This window comes from Calliphora vicina, chromosome 5 (assembly GCF_958450345.1).
Source record: "Calliphora vicina chromosome 5, idCalVici1.1, whole genome shotgun sequence".
In the NCBI taxonomy this organism is placed as follows: Eukaryota; Metazoa; Arthropoda; class Insecta; order Diptera; family Calliphoridae; genus Calliphora; species Calliphora vicina.
The window spans coordinates 101486125-101506861 of record NC_088784.1 but is presented as its reverse complement, the minus strand read 5'-3'; the positions used below and the strand labels follow the sequence as shown (position 1 = coordinate 101506861).

Genomic DNA, 20737 nt, shown 5'->3' with positions numbered 1-20737 from the left:
GACACTCGGCATGAAAGCTTTAGAAACACAAAACTTCTCTGCAGTTCATTGAACTAGTTCTGCCATGTCGAATTAGTTAGCCACTGAGAACTACTACTATTGAATTTTCAACCCACGCGCAATTTTAATGACTCTAGTATTCAATTGTACTAATTCTACTGCATTTGAGAAAAAATAAAAAATAAATTTATTAGAGAGCAGGGGTTGAACTCATAAACTCTCTCGCACTTTTCAAACTGCTGGGTTATTTAATAAATTAAACGAATTAATTTGTATTTCACTTTATTTCTGTTATAATCTTCAGTGCACGTAAAAACCACTTATTTTAATTAGAATTAAACAAGTTTCTCTACAAAGTTTTAAAATTATTTAAATAGAATTTCTTAATAATTATGTAAAACGATTGTTTTACAACTAACTAATCAAATAATTTATAACATTAATGCAATATTTTTATAAAATAACTTAAGTATTTAATAATTTATTTAAAGCTTTTGAATTTGTCTGGCCTCTGAGCACCGTTCACACTCTCATTAACTCTGATCTGTGGTGTGTTCACCGTCAACTATAAAAATCGTACTAGAGTTTTCCAAGTATCTTAATTGCTGTTCGCTTACTAACTCTTTGTATAGCCTGTAAACAATTCTATAAAATATGAGTTGTAATGTTAAACCTAAAAGAATAGAAAATAAAAATAGCTGAAATTAATAATAAAATATTAAGGCTGTTACTCATAATAAAATGTTTACTTTATCAAATGTTTATAGAACAAAATTTCCACACAAAGTTTGTTCTATAAACAATTGATAAAACAAAAAATTCTTAATGAGTAAAGGGTTAAAACCATAGAGCGGAAACTCTCCTGACAAAGACCTAACTCAGTTGTCAGAAACCTAAGTGGTGAGAATGTATTAGTAGAAAAAACAATGTGAAAACAAAAAGAACACTCGTATGTGTGATTATTTTGAGTTTTTTTTCTAGTTTTCGCTCTAGAAAAAAACTCAAATAAAAAAATTACTCAAAATAATCACACATAAATACGAGTGTTGTTTTTGTTTTCACATAGTTTTTTCCACTAATACATGCTCACCACTTAGGTTTCTGATAACTGAGTTAGGTCTTTGACAGGAGAGTTTCCGCTCTATGTCTCAAACTATGATTAAAACAGTTTTGAAATATTAAATAAAACTTACCAACACCCATCATCAAAATCATTGTTACAAATTGGTTCACTTCTCGACTGGTTTTATCCAGATTATAAAAGTTTTTCACAACTATTACAAATAAATAAATAGAATTGACAATTATGCAGAAAAAACTATTGTACAGCCAGGGTATTAGAAATGTATGTTTTTCCTAAAAATATTTAGTTTTATTTTAAAGAAATATAAATTTAATTTCACTGTTTCATACTTACTTTAATGGCACCCCATATTAGAAAAGGTGAGGTGAGAACGAATGTCAAACTAAAGCAAATGGAAACACTTAAAGATGATACTAAAAAAATAGATATAAAAGAAAAAAAAATAAATGTTACAAAAAAAACTAATTAAAAAAAAGTATTTTCAAATCCTAAAGTAATAATTTTAGGAATCTTCTTAAACGGGTTTTACTCTTGGGTGTATGACTTAAAAATGAGGGATTTGCAATAGACGGCGTATCTTATGAACAGGGTTTTGGTTTTTAATAACTTAAACGTCATTTTGAAGGGTACATATTTGACATTTATTCTCAATTATTTATTGAAAATTATCGAAAATGTTGAATTTTTTACCAACAAAGCATCATATGCGGGAAGTTTCGCTTTACTTCTTTGAAATGAAAAAAAGTGCCACTGAAAAGCACACCGATTACTTTTTATTTCAAAATGGGTCAAATTTGACGGAAGACCTTATGAAGGTAAAATGAAACTGGTTTTGTATCTCTTCCTAAAAATAAGATTTGTCGAGGTCATCAAAATAGTTATTTTTTGTGAGATGATTTCGTCATTGGAGTCAATTCTCTTTCCTCCGAGACATTTATTTAGATTTGGAAACACGAAATAGTCACTTGGGGCTAAATCCGGAGAATAGGGCGGAAGAGGTAGCATTTCGTATCATAATTCATGGATTTTTGTCATACAAACTGCACATGTGTGTATCCTTTTGTGCAGCCATCTTTGTTCACAATCGGGATAGCTTTCGCATACACAAGTGATCATTGAATATTGAAACAACAGAGCCATGTTAGATGCTTCCACAATCTCTCGCACATTCACTCTCCGATCGCCCAACCCCATTTTTTATACCCTTCACCTTCGTGAGAACCTGGACAATCTCGATATTTGACCTATATCTGGATTACTAAGTCATTAATATAGACAATATGGATATCTAATGATAGATATTTCAAAGACCTTTGCAACGACGTATATAAGACCATAGTTGGACCTATAATGGATCAAAATTGGAAAAAAGATTTTTTAACCCGATTTTTTTTTCATCAATAGTCTTTTTCCGCTAAATATTAAAATTTTTTTTTACAAAAAATTAAAAAACAACTTTGGAAAAAAAAGTTTTACCTAAAAATATTTCAAATTTGTATTTTAAAGTATAATTTGGTGAAGGGTATATAAGATTCGGCACAACCGAATATAGCTCTCTACTTGTTAGTAAATTTGTTTTGTCATAAAAAATGTAATTATATTTAAAACTTTGTGTTTGTTTAATTACTTTCGGGTTTAACAACAAAACCTACCCACGCCATATAAACATCATCCATCAATCAACGTTTTAATCAGGGCAATTCCCGTACGTATTTACAGTATTTTCTTATACATTTTAAATTGTAAAATTATACAATAACAGATTACAAAAATTCCTGTTCCTTAAAAATTCTGATTAAAAACAAAATTTAAACTTCTCACTAGATATGATTATTTGCAAAAATCCCCAATGTTACTTATTTATCACTTACCAACTTCTCTATCCTCATCGTAAGGTAACCCCTCGGCAGAGGCTTTTGATTTATCCTCCTTGTATTTGATTAAATCTAAAAGCAGTGCAACTGAAATAATAATCGCTTGTAATAAATATACGACTCCTATGAAAATAGCAAATTTCTTTAAGCTTTGGCCACAAATTTTCGTAAGCATTTCGTTTGAATTTCTTAGAATTTTAAATATTGATTCGAATTTTTTAACACGTTGTTTGTTTTGCACTTTCTTGTAGTTGTGGGTTCTGTAAAATTGCAACTGAATGCGATCGACAAATACCAGTTTGTTTTTATTGTTTGTTTGTTTATTTATTTAAATTGAATATGTGGCCGGCGCTTTCATCACGTTTATAGGCGATAACAGAACACGATTGAATAAAAGAGTGTGGGGGAAAACAAAAAAGAGGATTTAGAAAGATTTGATTTGAGAGATGCCACATCAATCTTTTCCCAAGATTTAATTGATGACCACCAACGAAAATAAGTGCTGGTTCACACTAGTCAAGTTTACTTGAGCAAGACTTGAGTTTATAGAAGAGATTGGAAGAAAAAGAGGAAAATCGTTCAAATCTCCTCTCATTTACGAACTCCAGCATTGTTCAATAAACTTGACGTGTGTGAACCAGCACTATTAAAAGGACATTAGTGCCACTTATTTAGCAGATGTATTGGGTTTATGACTTAAAAATGCGGGATTTTTAACTTTTATTTTGAAACATTTGTAAAATATAAATTTATTTAAAGTATTGACTATTGTTAGCTATGACCTTTTTCCCATATTTCTGGCCACATATGAATTCCGCGGCAAAAGAACTGCTCATCTTTTGGGGCCAAGAACGAATCAAGCCAATATCGGATACTCTGTTCCAAAGTGAAGCGTATGCCAGAGAGAGCGTTCTGCATCGATCCAAACAAATAGTATTCAGACGGGGAAAGGACTGACCTATAAAGCGGGTGAGACAAAACTTCCCAGCCACTTCATTCTAAATACTTTCCAACATGTGGGCGAGCGTTGTCATTATTGAATATTATGGTTTCATTTCTGGCTGGATATTCTCCCACCAAATATAGAGAATTACCTTAGCGCCATGGATATTTGGCTTTGTTGTCGATTCAGCTGGTTGGCCGGTCTTCACATACGTTCTCATACACTTCGGGTTATCGTAATGGATCCATTTTTCATCGCAAGTAATGATTCGGTGCAAAAATTATTTTCTTTTATAGCGTTCAATCAGCATTTCAGATATACAAAATCGTCTTTCAAGGTCTCTCAGCTTCCCTTTATTTGGAAGAAACATGCTGCTGGCAAACGATTTAAAATTGCTGACTGTGTAGCTCCCAATGATTTTGCAAACTGTACAACAATTATCCAATTCTTGGTCTTCAAACTTTTTTTGGCTGGCCAAGGCGATATTTGTCTTACGTATCAAAATAACCATCTCAGAACCGCCCAAAAAAACATTGTTGTTTACACTATAATATTGAATAATTAAGTGAGAATAACTGACAGATTTGTACCCTTCAAAATGACATATAAGTTATTAAAAACAAAAACCGCGTTTTGTAAATCTATCAAATATATTGGAATTAATAAATTACACGAAATCTGAAAGCCTAGACAAATTTTCATTCCGAACAAAATATGTGATGTTTACACAGAGAAACAGATTCGTGTTCACAACCGAATTTGGCACCAATCGAATGATTCTGCCTTTGTGACCGAATTTTACAGTTGTAGCTAAAAATTTTTAGAAGTTGTAATAAATGTTTGATTGTTTCAATCGAAATTCTTCTTTATCTACTGATTTTCTGGCACTATAACCGAAAAATTTAATGTGTACAACCGAATCATTCGATTGGCAACAAATTCAGTTGTGAACACGAATCTGTTTTCTCTGTGTAGTGATATTCATTACTGAAAAAACACATTCAATGCAAGCGCTACTTCTTGGTAGACAAAACCTATTTGAAACTAATTTAGGAAGCTTCTTGAATGATTTTGAACCCGCGACATCTTTGTAGGAATAATGATTATACAAAAATATAATTATTTTTTTTCGACATTCTTCTCCAAAATAATTGTTTGAGTGAATGGTAATTATTAAATAAGATTTCAGAATTTCCATCAGAGTTAAATTTGTATGAATCAAATAGATTATAAAGTTACCCACAGGTTTAAAAACTGTATTGCAAAACATAATTTAACTTTGAAAACAAATTAAAAGCGGATAAAAATTAAAATATTTGTATTCCTAAAATTTTGTTCATCCCCAGATCCCCAAACCGACATTTTGTAAAAATATCCCCTATTTAAAGACAAATCCTCTAAACTGGTAACACTGATTGTAAAATAAATTTGCACACATACATCGTTACATACAAGTTCGTGATGAAATTGCATGAAAGCTAAATAAATCTCAATAATTCTATCTCTCGCTCTCTTTCTCTCCTTCATATATTTCTAGTCATTCTAACGGTACAAGTACTCTTTGTTTTCTTTTAGTTTAAGCATAATTTTCATACAAGATATTTTGTGAAAATGTTTTAAACAAATATAAATTAAAATAATAAATATAACAGCTCTATTTCTTTATAATAATGTGAATAAAGTTTTGCTGGATATGGTGCAATAATAATTTAATCATAAAATTATTAAGAAATGTAAAAAACCCGTGTATAAAGTTTTATAATAAAATGCCGGTCGGTGTGTTTCTTTTATGGGGCCCTTCGCAGTGCTTATTAATAATGACGGTAGTGTGTGATTTTAAGAAAAAGTAAAATGAAATAAGAGGAAAAAAGTTTTCTTTTCGCTTTAAAAAAGCTTTTAGTGTGTAAAGCTAAAAATATATGTATGTAAATAAAACAAATTTTAAATAAATTGCGGAATTTGTGATGCGGTTTTTGATTCTTAAGAGTTCTGATTCCTTTGAAACCTTTATCACAGAGCTGCATTATTAATGGAACAAAGCTTCGATTATAGATATTAAGTTCGTAATTGAGAACTGTAAACCATTGGGGGTGGGGGTGTCTTGATAATACAACGAGATAAATGCTTCGGCTCTCGGTCGTGACTAATTATGGGAAAAATAGCGACTACGGATGCAATCCGTGGCTATGACTAGCTAGGGAATACAATCCGGTATGGGAAAATAAAGCTATGAATACAGTCCGATGAGATAAATTATTCAACTCTCGTCGGCTAACTATAACTTATTATATACATTTTTTTTGCAGGTACATATGTGAAAAACAATTTTTGAAATTGTAAGTTTTGAACTTTGATTCGTTTAGTGTGGAAAAAATAACTCAAATTTCAGATTATATTCAAGAACATTACACGCGTTATTCTCGAAATATTGGTAGCAATGCTGGAAAGAGTTATAGAAAATAGGACCTTCCGTGGTCGCAACATTTGAATGAAATTATCTTAAAAATGTATATGTCAGATATAGTTCTTTGGGTTCATAATAATGATTCCGATATCCAATTCAATTTTAATAGTTTTATTTAAAACTAAAAACAGCTCATAATGAATCACCCTTTATAATGAGTAATTGTAATGTAACATAACATAAATAAATTATATTAAAGAACATCGGTCAAATTCATAGTTGTCTGTCTTAACAACTTATTAACTTACAAGCAAACATTAAATTATATTCTCTCCTTTTCATTCAACTCTTCGCTCCCCACCAAGTATATTTTAAATGTATCCTTGTCCTCGATTTTCTTAACACCTGGCCTTTCTTGTACAATCTCCATAACTCTAAAGGTTTTGTGATGGCCCACTTTTAATAGCATAAAGATGATATACCAAAATAGTACTTGTAGTTCTAGAAATGTTAATTTAATAAAAAAATAATTCATGATATTATTTGACAGTTAACCAAACTTACCCAAAGCCATAAAAAATCCAAAAGCCAAATAGAAAGATATTCTGGTCACTGACTGATTTGCTTCTTCAAATTGTCCAATTACAGCGAAAATATTTATTAGTATTAGGACGGCAACATTGACCAGCCAGGGCATTAATAGAATATAACGGTTCTGTAAAAGCAAATAGAGAGAGAGAGAATAATTTGTAAACAATTGTTTTCTTTTGAAGTTTAGCTGAAAAGTTTTTCATTCCTCGTTCTTGATAAAGAATTATATTCAGAGGATTTTGTTTAAGAAATTAATTAATCACCCCTATAGGCAATAACAGGTGAAATTTATGTTCCCATGTAAAATACATTTCCCTCAAAGGAAAAATTTCTATCGTAATATTCCCATGAACTTTTCATTCACAATAGTAGATTTTGTTCGTAACAGCTGTTTATTGTTTACAAAATTTCATTTAACCCTCTAACCGGCCAATTTTATTTCGAGGTAAAATAATATCCCAGGATATTGTTTGAAAAAAAAGAAATACGTTGAAATAAAAACAAACAAAATACAAGTGCACGTTCTTGTTCATCACAATAAGTAAATTGTTCGTCTCTTTACTCATATTTACCGTTATAACGGGAAAAATAACCAAATAAAGCAGCATTACATACATTTAACATACCCAACTAAAGGCAGCCTTGCCTCTTAGAGGGTTAAAAATTTCACAACTTGAGGAATTTTGTCACGTCAACAAAGTTTATGAACGAAGAATGGGAAAAGGGAACATATTCATGTGAAAAATTGATTCGCGATATTGGTGAATATTTTAAATTGTGTTCGTTGGTGTCCATATCATTCAATTCAGGCCAATAGAAATTGGTAATCATCGACCTATAGCGATTGCCGTTGGCGGTAAAGGCCTGGTTAACGTTGTTCTCAAAGAAAAATGGACCGATGACGACGCCAGCGACTCACCAAACAGCGACTTTTTCGGAATGCATTGGACGCTCTTGGATCTCCCGACAATGTTTCTTGATATGTGTCTCATCGTAAAATGGAAGTAGAGCGTCGAACGTTGCCCGAACAGAACATTCATTTTGATAACACAATTTCATCATTCGCACGAGTAGTTGAATGATATATCCATCCATGGTGATTTGGCAAAACAAGCTGAATAAATGACAGTCAATTCGACAGATGTAGCTTCAATATTATGGCCGCTATCAACTGTCACAGTTCGGAATTCCCTTTATTTAGCGAGCTAATGAAGTTGTTACTGTTTCTTTTGAGAATATTGTTCGCGTTTCTGTAAAAAGAAAGATTAATAATGTTCGTGCCCCTGGGCTGTGTTTGGTGCTCATTAATTTATTCACTAGTTAATACTAATTATATCGATATTGTACTCACTTGTATTAAACCATAAATTAAAATAATTGACGTCATTATTGTCAATGAGCTAAGTAAAATCACAGCATAGTCTTCTGCTAAAAATACAGAAATTTTTCAACAAAAATATACAACATGATTTTAAAGCGCATTAAGTTATAGAGTACAACTTTAATAACAATTTTTATTACTTAATTTTTAATGTAACAAAGATTAAAATAAAACAAAATTTGCTTTAATCTAGCACTGTCATAATAAATATGCAACATATTTGTAAGAAACTAATAATAATAAAAACTTTAAAATACATAATATAATGCCTACTTTAAGGTGTTTATTTAAATAAATCAATAAAAACTAACTGTACATACGAATACTTACTGCCACTATTCAATATTGACCAAATCATTAATAAATTCAATATAATATAGATGAGACCAATTATTAAACCAATTTTATACAATTTAAACTGTAAACAGAAATATTTTGTAGCAAGTGTTTGCATGGTTTGGATTTTTTCACAATCTGTTTAAATTTACAAACTTTTTCTTTAATATCCGTTTAGTAGTACTTGTTAGGAACAACTTTTAGATACTAAAGGTCAGGGATTTTATGCACATTCTAGTCTACTGGACATGGCTGACACATTTATTTATTAAGCGAACGTTGCTTGTTCCATAAGTTTTTGGCTTTGCCTTAGATTGAACTATTGAATAATTGTATTGCTATTATTTGTTTTACATAAACTTTTTAAATGACCCTAGCGCGTTTAAAAATGTTTACATTGCGTGTTCTACCTGATGACGACGACCATTCATATACATATATAACAATCAACAAGTAAATACACTCTACTATACATATGAGTGACAATAGAATGGAAACTTTTTTGAAAACTATATTCCGTAATATCACTTTACAAAATAATGACCTCTGCCCAAATATACAGTTATATTTTGTATATCGTTATGTTGTTATAGGTAGATAGTTTGATATATAGATATCCAAACATATGGGCAATTTCACGAGAATGAGAACCACGACTGAAAAAACAAAAATCCTTGAACTTTTTTCAAAATGATTTGAATAGAAAGAAATTAAAAAAAACATAACGCCTCTCACGGTTCAAAAATTTGTCTATATTTCGATACGTTATTTCACTCTATTTTTTGGACAACAAAGAACTTATTATTTTTTTTAAATGGAATATAAGACCAAATTATTTTTTTCAGATACTCCTATTCTTGCAAAATCTATTGCACTAGGCGTACTAATGTCACGTACTATAGTATATATATGACAAGGAATTGCCCATATGTAAGTTCAAATATTCATTTGTATTATTTTGCAAGAGGTTTTTATCGTCTGTACATGTCGTACCCTCAATAAAACAATAGTGTTTAAGCATATACACCATTATTTGTTGATAATAATAATAATCTACATAACTGATTCTATATGTGGTCAAAATTTGGTGAAATCAATTGAAATATTACTTTTGTTCTAAATGTCTACTAACACAACAATTTTAAACTCAATTATATCGAAATGGAAAAAAAATTTACGCTATTGTTTTATTAAGGGGACGATATATCCTTTAATTATCCTTGCACTTTTTAGATTGCTGTAATTAAAAGATTACTATCTGAATTGAAGAACATTGATAGAATATTAAATAAAAATATTATGAATAAATAAATTTATGATGGCTTTAAAGGAAAAAACCCACTAAAAAACAAGTAAGAGTGCTATATTCGGCTGTGCCGAATCTTATATACCCTTCACCAAATTATACTTCAAAATTTTAAATATTTTTAGTTAAACAAAATTTAATTTTTTTTCCAGTTGTTTTTTTAGTTTTTTGGAAAAAAAAATTTTGTTATTTTATTTTTTTTAAATTTAAATTTTTTTTTTTTTTAATTTAAAAAATTTTTTTTTTTTAATTTTTAAAAATTTTTTTGTTTTTTAAATTTTTTTTAAAAAAAAAAAATTCGGGTTAAAAATTTTTTTTTCCCGATTTTGACCCATTGTAGGTCCAACTTACTATGGTCTTATATACGTCGTTACAAATGTCTTTGAAATATCTATAATTAGATATCCATATTGTCTATATTAATGTCTTAGTAATCCAGATATAGGTAAAAAAAATAGGTCAAAAATCGAGGTTGTCTTGGTTTTTTCCTCATATCTCAGCCATTTGTGGACCGATTTTGCTGATTTTAAATAGCAAAATTCTCGAAAGCATATCTGACAGAATTATTGAAGATTTGGATCCCGAAGATATCTGGGGTCTTCAGAAAACTGATTTCAACAGACAGACAGACAGACGGACAGACAGACAGACAGACAGACAGACAGACAGACAGACAGACAGACAGACAGACAGACAGACAGACAGACAGACAGACAGACAGACAGACAGACAGACAGACAGACAGACAGACAGACAGACAGACAGACAGACAGACAGACAGACAGACAGACAGACAGACAGACAGACAGACAGACAGACAGACAGACAGACAGACAGACAGACAGACAGACAGACAGACAGACAGACAGACAGACAGACAGACAGACAGACAGACAGACAGACAGACAGACAGACAGACAGACAGACAGACAGACAGACAGACAGACAGACAGACAGACAGACAGACAGACAGACAGACAGACAGGCAGACAGACAGACGGACATGGCTTAATCGACTCCGCTATCTATAAGGATCCAGAATATATATACTTTATAGGGTCGGAAATGAAAAATGTAGAAATTACAAACGGAATGACAAACTTATATATACCCTTCTCACGAAGGTGAAGGGTATAATAATGCATATTGAAAGCTCTTTAAGGTAATTATTTAAATAGTTCTAATAGTTAGTAATAATAATAATTTTATTATAGAATCAAAGCTATACCTTTGATGTATTCTAAAAGAACATATGTTGCCAGAAGTATGAGAAAAGGTCGTAGCTAACAATGGTCAATACTTTGAGTAAACTTATATTGAACAAATGTTTCAAAATAAAAGCATTCTTAAGCCCCAATAATTAAAACAAGTAAGAGAGCAATATTCGGCTGTGCCGAATTTTATATACGCTTCACCAAATTATACTTTAAAGTAAAAATTTTAAATATTTTTAGGTAAACAAAATTTCAAAATTTATATTGGACAAATGCATTTTTAAGTCCCAAAAATAAAATCAAATTTTTTTTAAAATTGTTTTTAAAAAATTTATTTTTTTTGTAATTTATTAATGAACATTTTTTTTCAATATTTTTTTTTTTAATTTATGACAAACAATTTTTTGGTGAAAAAAAAATTCGGTTTAAAAATATTTTTCCAGATTTCGACCCATTGTAGGTCCGACTTACTATGGAGTTATATACCTTTCTTGGAAAGGTCTTTGAAATATCTATCATTAGATATCCATTTTACCAACATATATTAATGAATCAGTAATCCAGAAATAAATAAAAAATCGAGGTTGTCCTGGTTTCTTCCTTATATCTCAGCCATTAGCGGATATATTGATATATGAATCATATACACTCAGGTCTCGTATTATGCGTTCCAAAAAAATCGCATAAATTGAATTCACAAAAAACGATACTCTAGCTTCATATAAAAACTAATGATTCGTTCCAAAATTCTGAAAAACCGCATAAATTCAGATTTTAATTAAAAATTCAGAACAAAATCGCATAAAAAAAATCAACAAAACTATTGCACAATTCACAATTGATGTCGTAGTGTTGTATCATTGTATGTCATAAATATTTTTCAAACTAATTTTTCGAAACAAAAACAAAACATTAATAAAAAAAATTACGACATACAACGATACGACTCTACGACACCAATTGTGAATTGGGCATATATTTAATTTACTTAAACAATAAAAACAAAATACGTTAAAAATAATAAACAAAAATATTTATAATTACAGAAAAAGTGAAAATGATAAAAAAAACAATGAAAATTTTTTAAGTAAATTCTATAAATATGCATGATTAATCTGAATCACTGAATAATTGTCTGCATCGGTATTGACTTTCATTACTAGATGATATAATCATATTGTCATCATATGGTAAAATATCATTTTCATCACTAGAATTAATCTAGTGAATAGGGGACGAAATCGAAGAATTTTAGGAGCTTCAATTGCTTCTTTTCTTGCAAAATAATTTGTCATTAAAATTTGCGATTTTGAATTTTTCAGTTGCTTATGTAACTCTTGATATCCGGAAAACAGATCAGTCAGTCCGCGATGAATCTTTAATTCTCTTTCCGTATCTCAATCTATATTAAGAATTTGATTTTGTAAAAAACAAACTATAACCATTAAATCAGTGATGCAAAATTGGTTAAAAAAAGGCCATCTAAAATTTCAAAATCTTTTAAAATTCTAAAAAAAAAATTCATTTAAAAATCCCATAAATTTGAATCCGCATAAAACGAGACCTGAGTGTATGTAAGTTATTTGAGAGCTACGGAAAGTTGATTTCAACATACACCCGCTATCTATGGCGAATGAAAAATGTTTTAGCAGAAAAATAGGTAAAAAATCGTGGTGTCGGTTTGCTTATACCTCACCTATTTGTGGACCGTTTTTATAGATTTTAAATCAATCTAAGTTGTACTATAGCGTGTATATTGATGTATTAATCATGTGTAAAAGTTCTTTGGGGGCTTCGGAAAGTTGACATTAAATTAAAACTTAATGGCTTGATATATTAGTACTTATTTATTAGACATTTGTATGACTAATTGTTTTACTTACAAACATAATTTTTTTTCTGGTTCTAATATTTTATTAAAAAAAAAATACTATTTTTAAACTCTTCAAGTATACTATAAATCTTCTTTATACAAGCTTTAAACACTGATAACTTTATGTTCATCACCTAAATGTTCGTTGGCAATTAAATTGACTTTATAATAATCTTGGTCGTGGGTTTCCACAATTCCCGAAATTGATTTTACAGCTGCATTTAGTTTTTTATTCTTTTGATAGCCCTGCATCAAGAGACAATAGATGATGTACCAGCAAAATATTTGAATTTCTGAAAATATTGAATGAAAAGTTTTACAATTTTAAATAAATCATCTTCATATTTCTGAACCACTTGTTAAAACCTAGAAAACAAAACTCACCTAAACCTATGAAAAATCCAAATTCCAAATAAAATGATTGTTTGGTTTCCTCCCTTTCAAGTTCACCAAATTGGGCAGTTACCAAAATAATATTGAATATAATCAGAACTGTAATATTGGCCAACCAGGGCAATAAAAATTCAAGGCGTTCCTTAAAGAGAAATATGTAAATCCAAATTCAATTCTTCTTAATTTCACACTACTTACTGTCATTAAACCCTTGATCAGTAAAATAGATGTAAGTACAGTTATGGCGCTCAAAAACGGCAATGTGTAGACGTCATCTGAAATGATTGTAGGTACTCGTATATTAATGAATCTAATTTGTTTTATTTATTTTCAATACTTACAATTAGTACTGCCAAAAAAATACACTACAATTAATAAATTTGGTATTAAATACAAAAAACCAATTAACAAACCCAGTTTATACAGTTTGCAATTGCAGCATAAAATATTTGCGTTTAAGGTCTTCATGCCGCTTCAATTGTGCACCTATAATTGTATATTTCTTTTCTGTTTAAAATTTACATTTGAGAAATTTAAGAAAAAACCCAGCATTATTTGTTTGTGTTTTATTTGAAATTGTAGAGAATTGTATTGCGTTGCATTTAAATTTAAATGCAATTTTGTTTATCTCAGCTGTTTTGTGTAAAAAACAATAAAACAACCAGGAGGCAGGTGTAATAAGTTATTGGCAAAGACTGCTATTAAATGAGCAAGCTAAATATGAGCAACCACCGATAACTTCTTAGCAAAATTATTCAATCAAAAACTTTTATTGTGACCCCTGTTCTAAACACACACACACTTAATAGTAACGTTTTTATAGCCACTATCAAAAGGATGGATGGTATATTGATTTTGTCATTCCGTTTGTAACACATCAACATATTTGTCCCACAGTCTAGGTCCTCATAAGATTCTAAGACGATTTAACTATGTCCGTCCGTCTGTCTGTCTGTTGAAAACATGATAGGGCCCAAACGAAAGGAGCCATCTGGCTCCTCATACATGGCCCCGCTCAGAAAATGAATTGCACATTCATAATTGTCTAATAATAATTAATATCGGATATAAACAAGTTGTTTATGAACCTAAATCTTTCTACCAACTTTTGTGAAAATCGGTTCATAATTGATCCTTACTCCCATTTAACCCCAGTATCAGAAAAATATTTTATTGTCAATCAATAATTCATATATAATGATACATATTAACATTAATTTCGACATAAAGCCTTTAAAATTAATCAATCTATCAAATTCTGCACAGTTTGGACCATAACTGATTCAAGTCCCCCATAGAAGGCCAAAACTACATATTGAAGGTGGGTATACAAGATGCGGCTCTGCCGAATATAACACTCTTACTTGTTTTATAATCAACTCAAAATTCTTAGAATTACATATATTTACAAGTAGTTGCCAGATATATAAATTTGTTACAAAACCGTGAGAATGGAAGAAACGCTTCAATTAAATTGGTAATTCATTTGCCACCCTATAAATTATAAATAGTATAAATCAGTGGTGCCCGAACACATACCATCAAAGCTTACACATGATCATTATAAGAAACGCACAAGTAAGCTTATAGTGTATGTGTATCAAAGTAACGTCAGCAGAATTTTCTTGCCCTATTACGCGTGCTAGGGAATTGTGATTTTGTGCACCACTTGTATAAATCCTTATATACATATATAGAAGTCTTCACAACTATGTCTACCTGTATGTGCATTAGTTGAAATATGTTTTCCGAAGCCCCTCATATACTCTCCGGAACCACATGTGCTAACAATATATCAGTCCAGAGAAAATTGTTAGTAAAAATCAGCAAGATCGATTAATAAATGTTTGAGATATAAATAAAAGGCCAAGGCTGAACCGAATTTTAACTCCCAGATAATGTTTTTTCAGTTTTTTTCTTATTCTATCAAAAATTGTTTCGGCATAGCCGAATATAGCACGTTAATTTGTAGGTACACAAAATCGTTTGAATGAAAAACCCAAAATCTGGCAAGGGAAACAAGTTCTCAACAAACAAATTACTCTCATTAAATGAGACAAATTGTTCTTCGAAAGAGATACACCTTTTAACATGTTTCTGTCTACACTTTCTGCACTTAGGCAATACCCTAACAATATATAAAGTTGTATTATCAACTTTTCATATTCTCTCCCAATAGAATTTGAAATTAATTAATCTACACAGAGAAAACAGATTCGTGATAGCAACCGAATTTGTTTCCAATCGAATGATTCTATCTTAGTGACCGAATTTTACAGTTGTGACTACAATATTTTGTAAGGGGTAACTAAAATTTGTTGCCTCAACTGAAATTCTTCTTTATCAACTGACTTTCTGTTGTTAGAACTGAAAAATTCAATGTGTGCAACCGAATCATTCGATTGGCAACAAGTTCGGTTGCTATCACGAATCTGTTTTCTCTGTGTACAAACAAGTTAACAAATATTCATACGTTTTTATAATGATTTTTTTCATTCCGTTTGAAACCCATCAAAATATTTGTCGCAGACCCAAAAATTTATATCCTTATGAAATTCTAATACGATCTAGATATATAAGTCCGACTGTCTGTCTGGTGATAGGGCCCAAATGAAAGGAGCTAATTGGCTGAAATTATCCACGAATATTTTTTGTTAATAAGGATTGTTTGGTATTGAAAATGGGAACTATCAGTCCATGATTTCACCTAGCCACCGCACAAATGTTCCCCCGAATACTGTTTAAACGGTCAAAAATATGTTGTTTATTAGACAATCCTGATAAAGTGTTTTTCTAAGTACTCTGAAATTATACAGCAAAGTCCTCATACAAGGACCCCCTCAGAAAATTACTGAATGAATTGGACATAAACAAGTTTTATATGAACCTGAATCTTCTTACCAACTATTGTTAGAATCGGTCCATAATAACCCTTATATCAGATGGTGGATACTCAATAACACTCTTACTTGTTACCATTTAAAAACGGTGGTTTGTTTTCTTTAAATAACCCCCATTCTTGTAATTGCAAATGATAGTGGTCAGTAGCTTATAAATTGCAACAACTCTTTATTTATTTAACTTTTCGGAATTTAAATAGTCATTCTATTTTAATACACACACTTTATAATTTACAACAATACACTGGTAATACAGTTGATATTAAATCTAACAGAGTCTACGATATATTGACTCACTCAAAATCCGCTGTTACAATTTATATACACAGCGCCATCTTCTGGAAGTCCCATGAATAATCAAATGGAAAACAAATTAGAGAGCTATAATCGGCTGTGACATTCTGAAAGATCACTTCAATACGAATCTCAAATATGGAGAGTTTTAAAGATTTATATTTTCTGGATAACTTATATATACCCTTGCCACTCATGGTGAAGGGTATAAAAACTATAATGTTCTATTTCCACAATGATCACCAAGTGCTTTTAAAGCCACTTCACAGTTAATGCTGTCATACTTAAAAATAATGTTAATAACAGTATGTTATCAACATTATTTATAAGTAGAAGTTTCTACTCATGGAAATATTTATAAACATGCTGAATGTTGCAATTTCGTAACAATATACAACTCTGTAAATAGTGCGTTTTGGGAAACTTAACTCAATCTACTATCACTTTTAAGCAAAATTGGTATTTTCTATGTAAACTAAATTAAATACTGATTTCGGTAAATATATATATATATAGGAGGATTTCATGTCAAGTGAACCAACTTTTGAAATCGATGTCTTCCGATCGGGATGTTCAGATACAATTTTTCAACAAGATCGGTGGCCTATTGTTCATAGCAAAATGTTATAGATATCAAACTCACATCCTAATCTTTCTTTTAAGCAAAAAAAAAAAATTAAAAAATAGCCCATTTTGAAAAAAAGTCAAAAATTGAGTTACAAAATATTTATTTTGATAGATATCCCATTCCCATCCCACTAAACGACCAAAAGGGTCTTCAAGGAAAATATTTAAGTTCGAGCAAAAAAAAAAATTTTTGAAAAAAAAAGTCAACAAAGTTTTTTAATTTGCAAAAAAAAACGTCAAAAAGTCTTCATGGAAAATATCTAAGCTTCTTTTGAGAAAACAGGGCACATTTTGATAAAAAAAAGTCGAAAAAGTTTTTGATTTTTTTTTTCGAAAGATTGAAGAAATAGATATAAAAACTATTTGGGACTAATTTTGCTAAGAACAATAGGATGAAAAAAACACATATTTGGCCAAAATGTCAAATTTTGACCCCCTGTAACAACTCAGAGAGTTCTCCATCGATCTTGTTGAAAAAGTGTGCTGAATTACTACCAATTGCAAATTTCATCATATGAAACTGAACTAAGACACAAGCTATAGTTCGGTAAACAGTGGTTCAAATGGCAGACCGATTTTTCATAACAAAATTAACTGAAACATAATTATGGCTATAAGTCGGTAAATAGTGGTACACATGGAATAAGAACGATAATACGTGATCACTTATATTTCCAAGCTAAAATCGATTTTTTCTTATGAAACTGAAATAAGTAATATGTATATAATAATAATGGCAAAATAATTGTAATCTGTGATCACTTATGTTTTCAACTAAAAATAACGTAAATGGAAAAATGTTTATTTTGTTTCTTTCTTATAAAAATTTTGTTTGTCCCTGTGGGGTTTTTTCTGACTTAAAAACATAAATAAATTATTTTAAAAGAATAAATTGTATTTAATATAATGTATGTATGTATAATAATAATAATAATTTCATAATACTGATTAATAATAATAGTGTAATTAAATATAGAATTACTTACACATATTTTGTTTACAAAAGCTTTTGCCAGCTGGCTTTTCCTAAAAGTGCATCGCAATTCGAGAGCAATCAACAATTAAGGCACAGTGGGAGTGCATAGAATTTAAAGAAAGAGAAAAACTTGATTGATGATATTGTTACATTTTTACCTATTAAAAACGGTGGTTTATTTTCTTTAAATAAATCGTATTCTTTTTATTGCAAATAAAAGCGATCAGTAGTTTAAAATTTGTAACAACTCTTTATTTATTTAAATGTACACAACAATTTAAATAAGTTTTCACTCTCTTTTATTAATCACACTTTAAAAACACGCTGGTAATACAATTGATGTTAAGTCTAACAGCACCAACAATACACTGACTGATCTGCAACTTGCTGTTGCAGATATATAGCGCCATCTTGTAGTAGTTTCATGAATTACATAACGGCCAAAACTAGAATGTTCTATTTCTAGAACTTTTTGCAGCTTTAATGTTAATTATAAAAAATGTTCTGAGCACTGGAAATGTATATAAACATGATGAATGTTGCAAGCAGTCGTTACGGATCTTTAAATTCAAATGATTAATGCAATTTCGTAAAAATATTAAAAACAAATAAGAGAGCTATATTCGGCTGTCCCGAATCTTATATACCCTTCACCAAATTATACTTGAAAAAAAATTTTTAAATATTTTTAGGTAAACAAAATTTACTTTATTTTTCCAAAGTTGTTTTTTTCATTTCTTTGAAAAAAAAATCGAATTGTTTTTCTAAATTTTTTTTTTTTTAAATTTTAATAAATTTTATTTTGTTTTTTCAATTTTTTTTTTTTAAAATTTAGCGAAAAAAAAATTTTTGGTGGAAAAAAACATCAGGTTAAAAAATATTCTCTCCGATTCTGATCCATTGTAGGTCCAACTAACTATGGTCTTATATACGTCGTTGCAAAGGTCTTTGAAATATCTGTCATTAGATATCCATAATGTCTATATTAATAACTTAGTAATCCAGATTGTGGCGGCATGGTGTAGTGGTTAAAGTGCTTGCCTACAAAACCAAGCACCCCAGGTTCGATCCCTGACAGAGGACGAAAAATGTACATCATGGTTTTCGAGTTTTTAAAAAAATTAACCCTCCTCTAAACAACCCATCCAAGAAGACCCCTGACCTCCCCCTGGAAAAGAGGATAACATCATGATAAAGGTCAGGCAGCTCGCCACCACAACCTGGGAAAAAGGTAGGAATCAAAGTATTAAATTAGCAAGGTTACCCACCACTAGACCAAATACACAGAGGGCGTTGTTTCTAGGCAACAACAGATGGCAACACCATTACCCTAGTCCAGCTACAGCGGACCAATCATCTACTTAGTTGGAACAACAACCGATTAACGAAACTGATACAAGGCAAAAATAACAATAGGCTGGATCTTATGGCAACATCCTACATGTATCCTTGGACCCGCTACAGCAGACCAATACCTACTTAGCAGGAACAACAACCGTTTAACGAAACAAGTAAGAGAGCTATATTCGGCTGTGACGAATCTTATATACCCTTCACCAAATTATACTTTAAAATAAATTTTTTTAAATATTTTTAGGTAAACAAAATTCAATTTTTTTTTAATTGGTTTTCAAATTTTTTTTTTTTTGAAATAGTTTTTTAATTTTTTTTAAAAAAGTTTTTTCCAAATTTTTTTAAAAAATTTTTGTTTAAATTTTTTTTTTTTTTTTTTGAAAAAAAAATTTATGATGAAAAAAAAGTTCGGGTTAAAAAATATTTTTCCCGATTTTGACCCATTGTAGGTGCAACTTACTATAACCTTATCTACATCGTTGCAATGGACTGATATCATTAGATATCCATATTGTCTATATTAATGGTAATCCAGATATAGATCAAAAATAGGTAAAAAATCGAGGTTGTCCCGGTTTTTTGCTCATATCTCCGTTATTTATGGACCGATTTTGCTGATTTTAAATAGCAAACTTCTCGAAAGCATGTCTGACAGAATTATTGAAGATTTGGATACCGAAGATATCTGGGGTCTTCAGAAAATTGATTTCAACAGACAGACAGATGGACATGGCTTAATCGAATATATATACTTTATAGGGTCAGAAATGAAAAATGTAGAAATTACAAACGGAATGACAAACTTATATATACCCTTCTCACGAAGGTGAAGGGTATAAAAAATAGTCAGAGTTCGGTTGAACTCAATCTTATATAATCTTTACCGTAATACAGTTTTTTTTTAATTTGAAAAATACAGAAATCTTCAGATTTGAGTTCGACATTTCCAACATATGTCAAGCCAAGCTTGTTTAAAGAGCATGACTTGACACTTAAACAATTCAGCTTTAGCAGGCCTTTACTATGAAGAACACAACTAATTCATTTCGTAGATATTTTGTCCCACTGTTTTTGCGATTCTTATCAATCTATTAAATGGCAAACACGAAACTATAGCACTATAGTATATAAAATGCATCAAATATTTTTATATTTTCTCTTTCCATATATAAAAGCCAGCATTAGTTT

At 30.2% G+C, this 20737-nt stretch overlaps 2 protein-coding genes across 2 annotated transcripts; both read right to left on the bottom strand.

Annotated features, from left to right (window-relative positions):
* Window positions 1-269: 269 nt before the first annotated feature.
* Window positions 270-3186, bottom strand: LOC135961843 (uncharacterized). The gene is made up of 4 exons (XM_065513464.1): window positions 2956-3186; window positions 1418-1497; window positions 1194-1356; window positions 270-673 (listed from the first exon to the last, which is right to left on the bottom strand). Exons 1-4 carry the CDS (start codon window positions 3131-3133, stop codon window positions 534-536), a joined length of 561 nt encoding a protein of 186 aa, XP_065369536.1. The 5' UTR covers window positions 3134-3186; the 3' UTR covers window positions 270-533.
* A 9838-nt stretch (window positions 3187-13024) lies between these two features.
* Window positions 13025-13915, bottom strand: LOC135961774 (uncharacterized). The gene is made up of 4 exons (XM_065513360.1): window positions 13741-13915; window positions 13598-13674; window positions 13391-13541; window positions 13025-13299 (listed from the first exon to the last, which is right to left on the bottom strand). The coding sequence occupies exons 1-4, from the start codon at window positions 13865-13867 to the stop codon at window positions 13112-13114; spliced, it is 543 nt and encodes a 180-aa protein (XP_065369432.1). The 5' UTR covers window positions 13868-13915; the 3' UTR covers window positions 13025-13111.
* Window positions 13916-20737: the final 6822 nt, after the last annotated feature.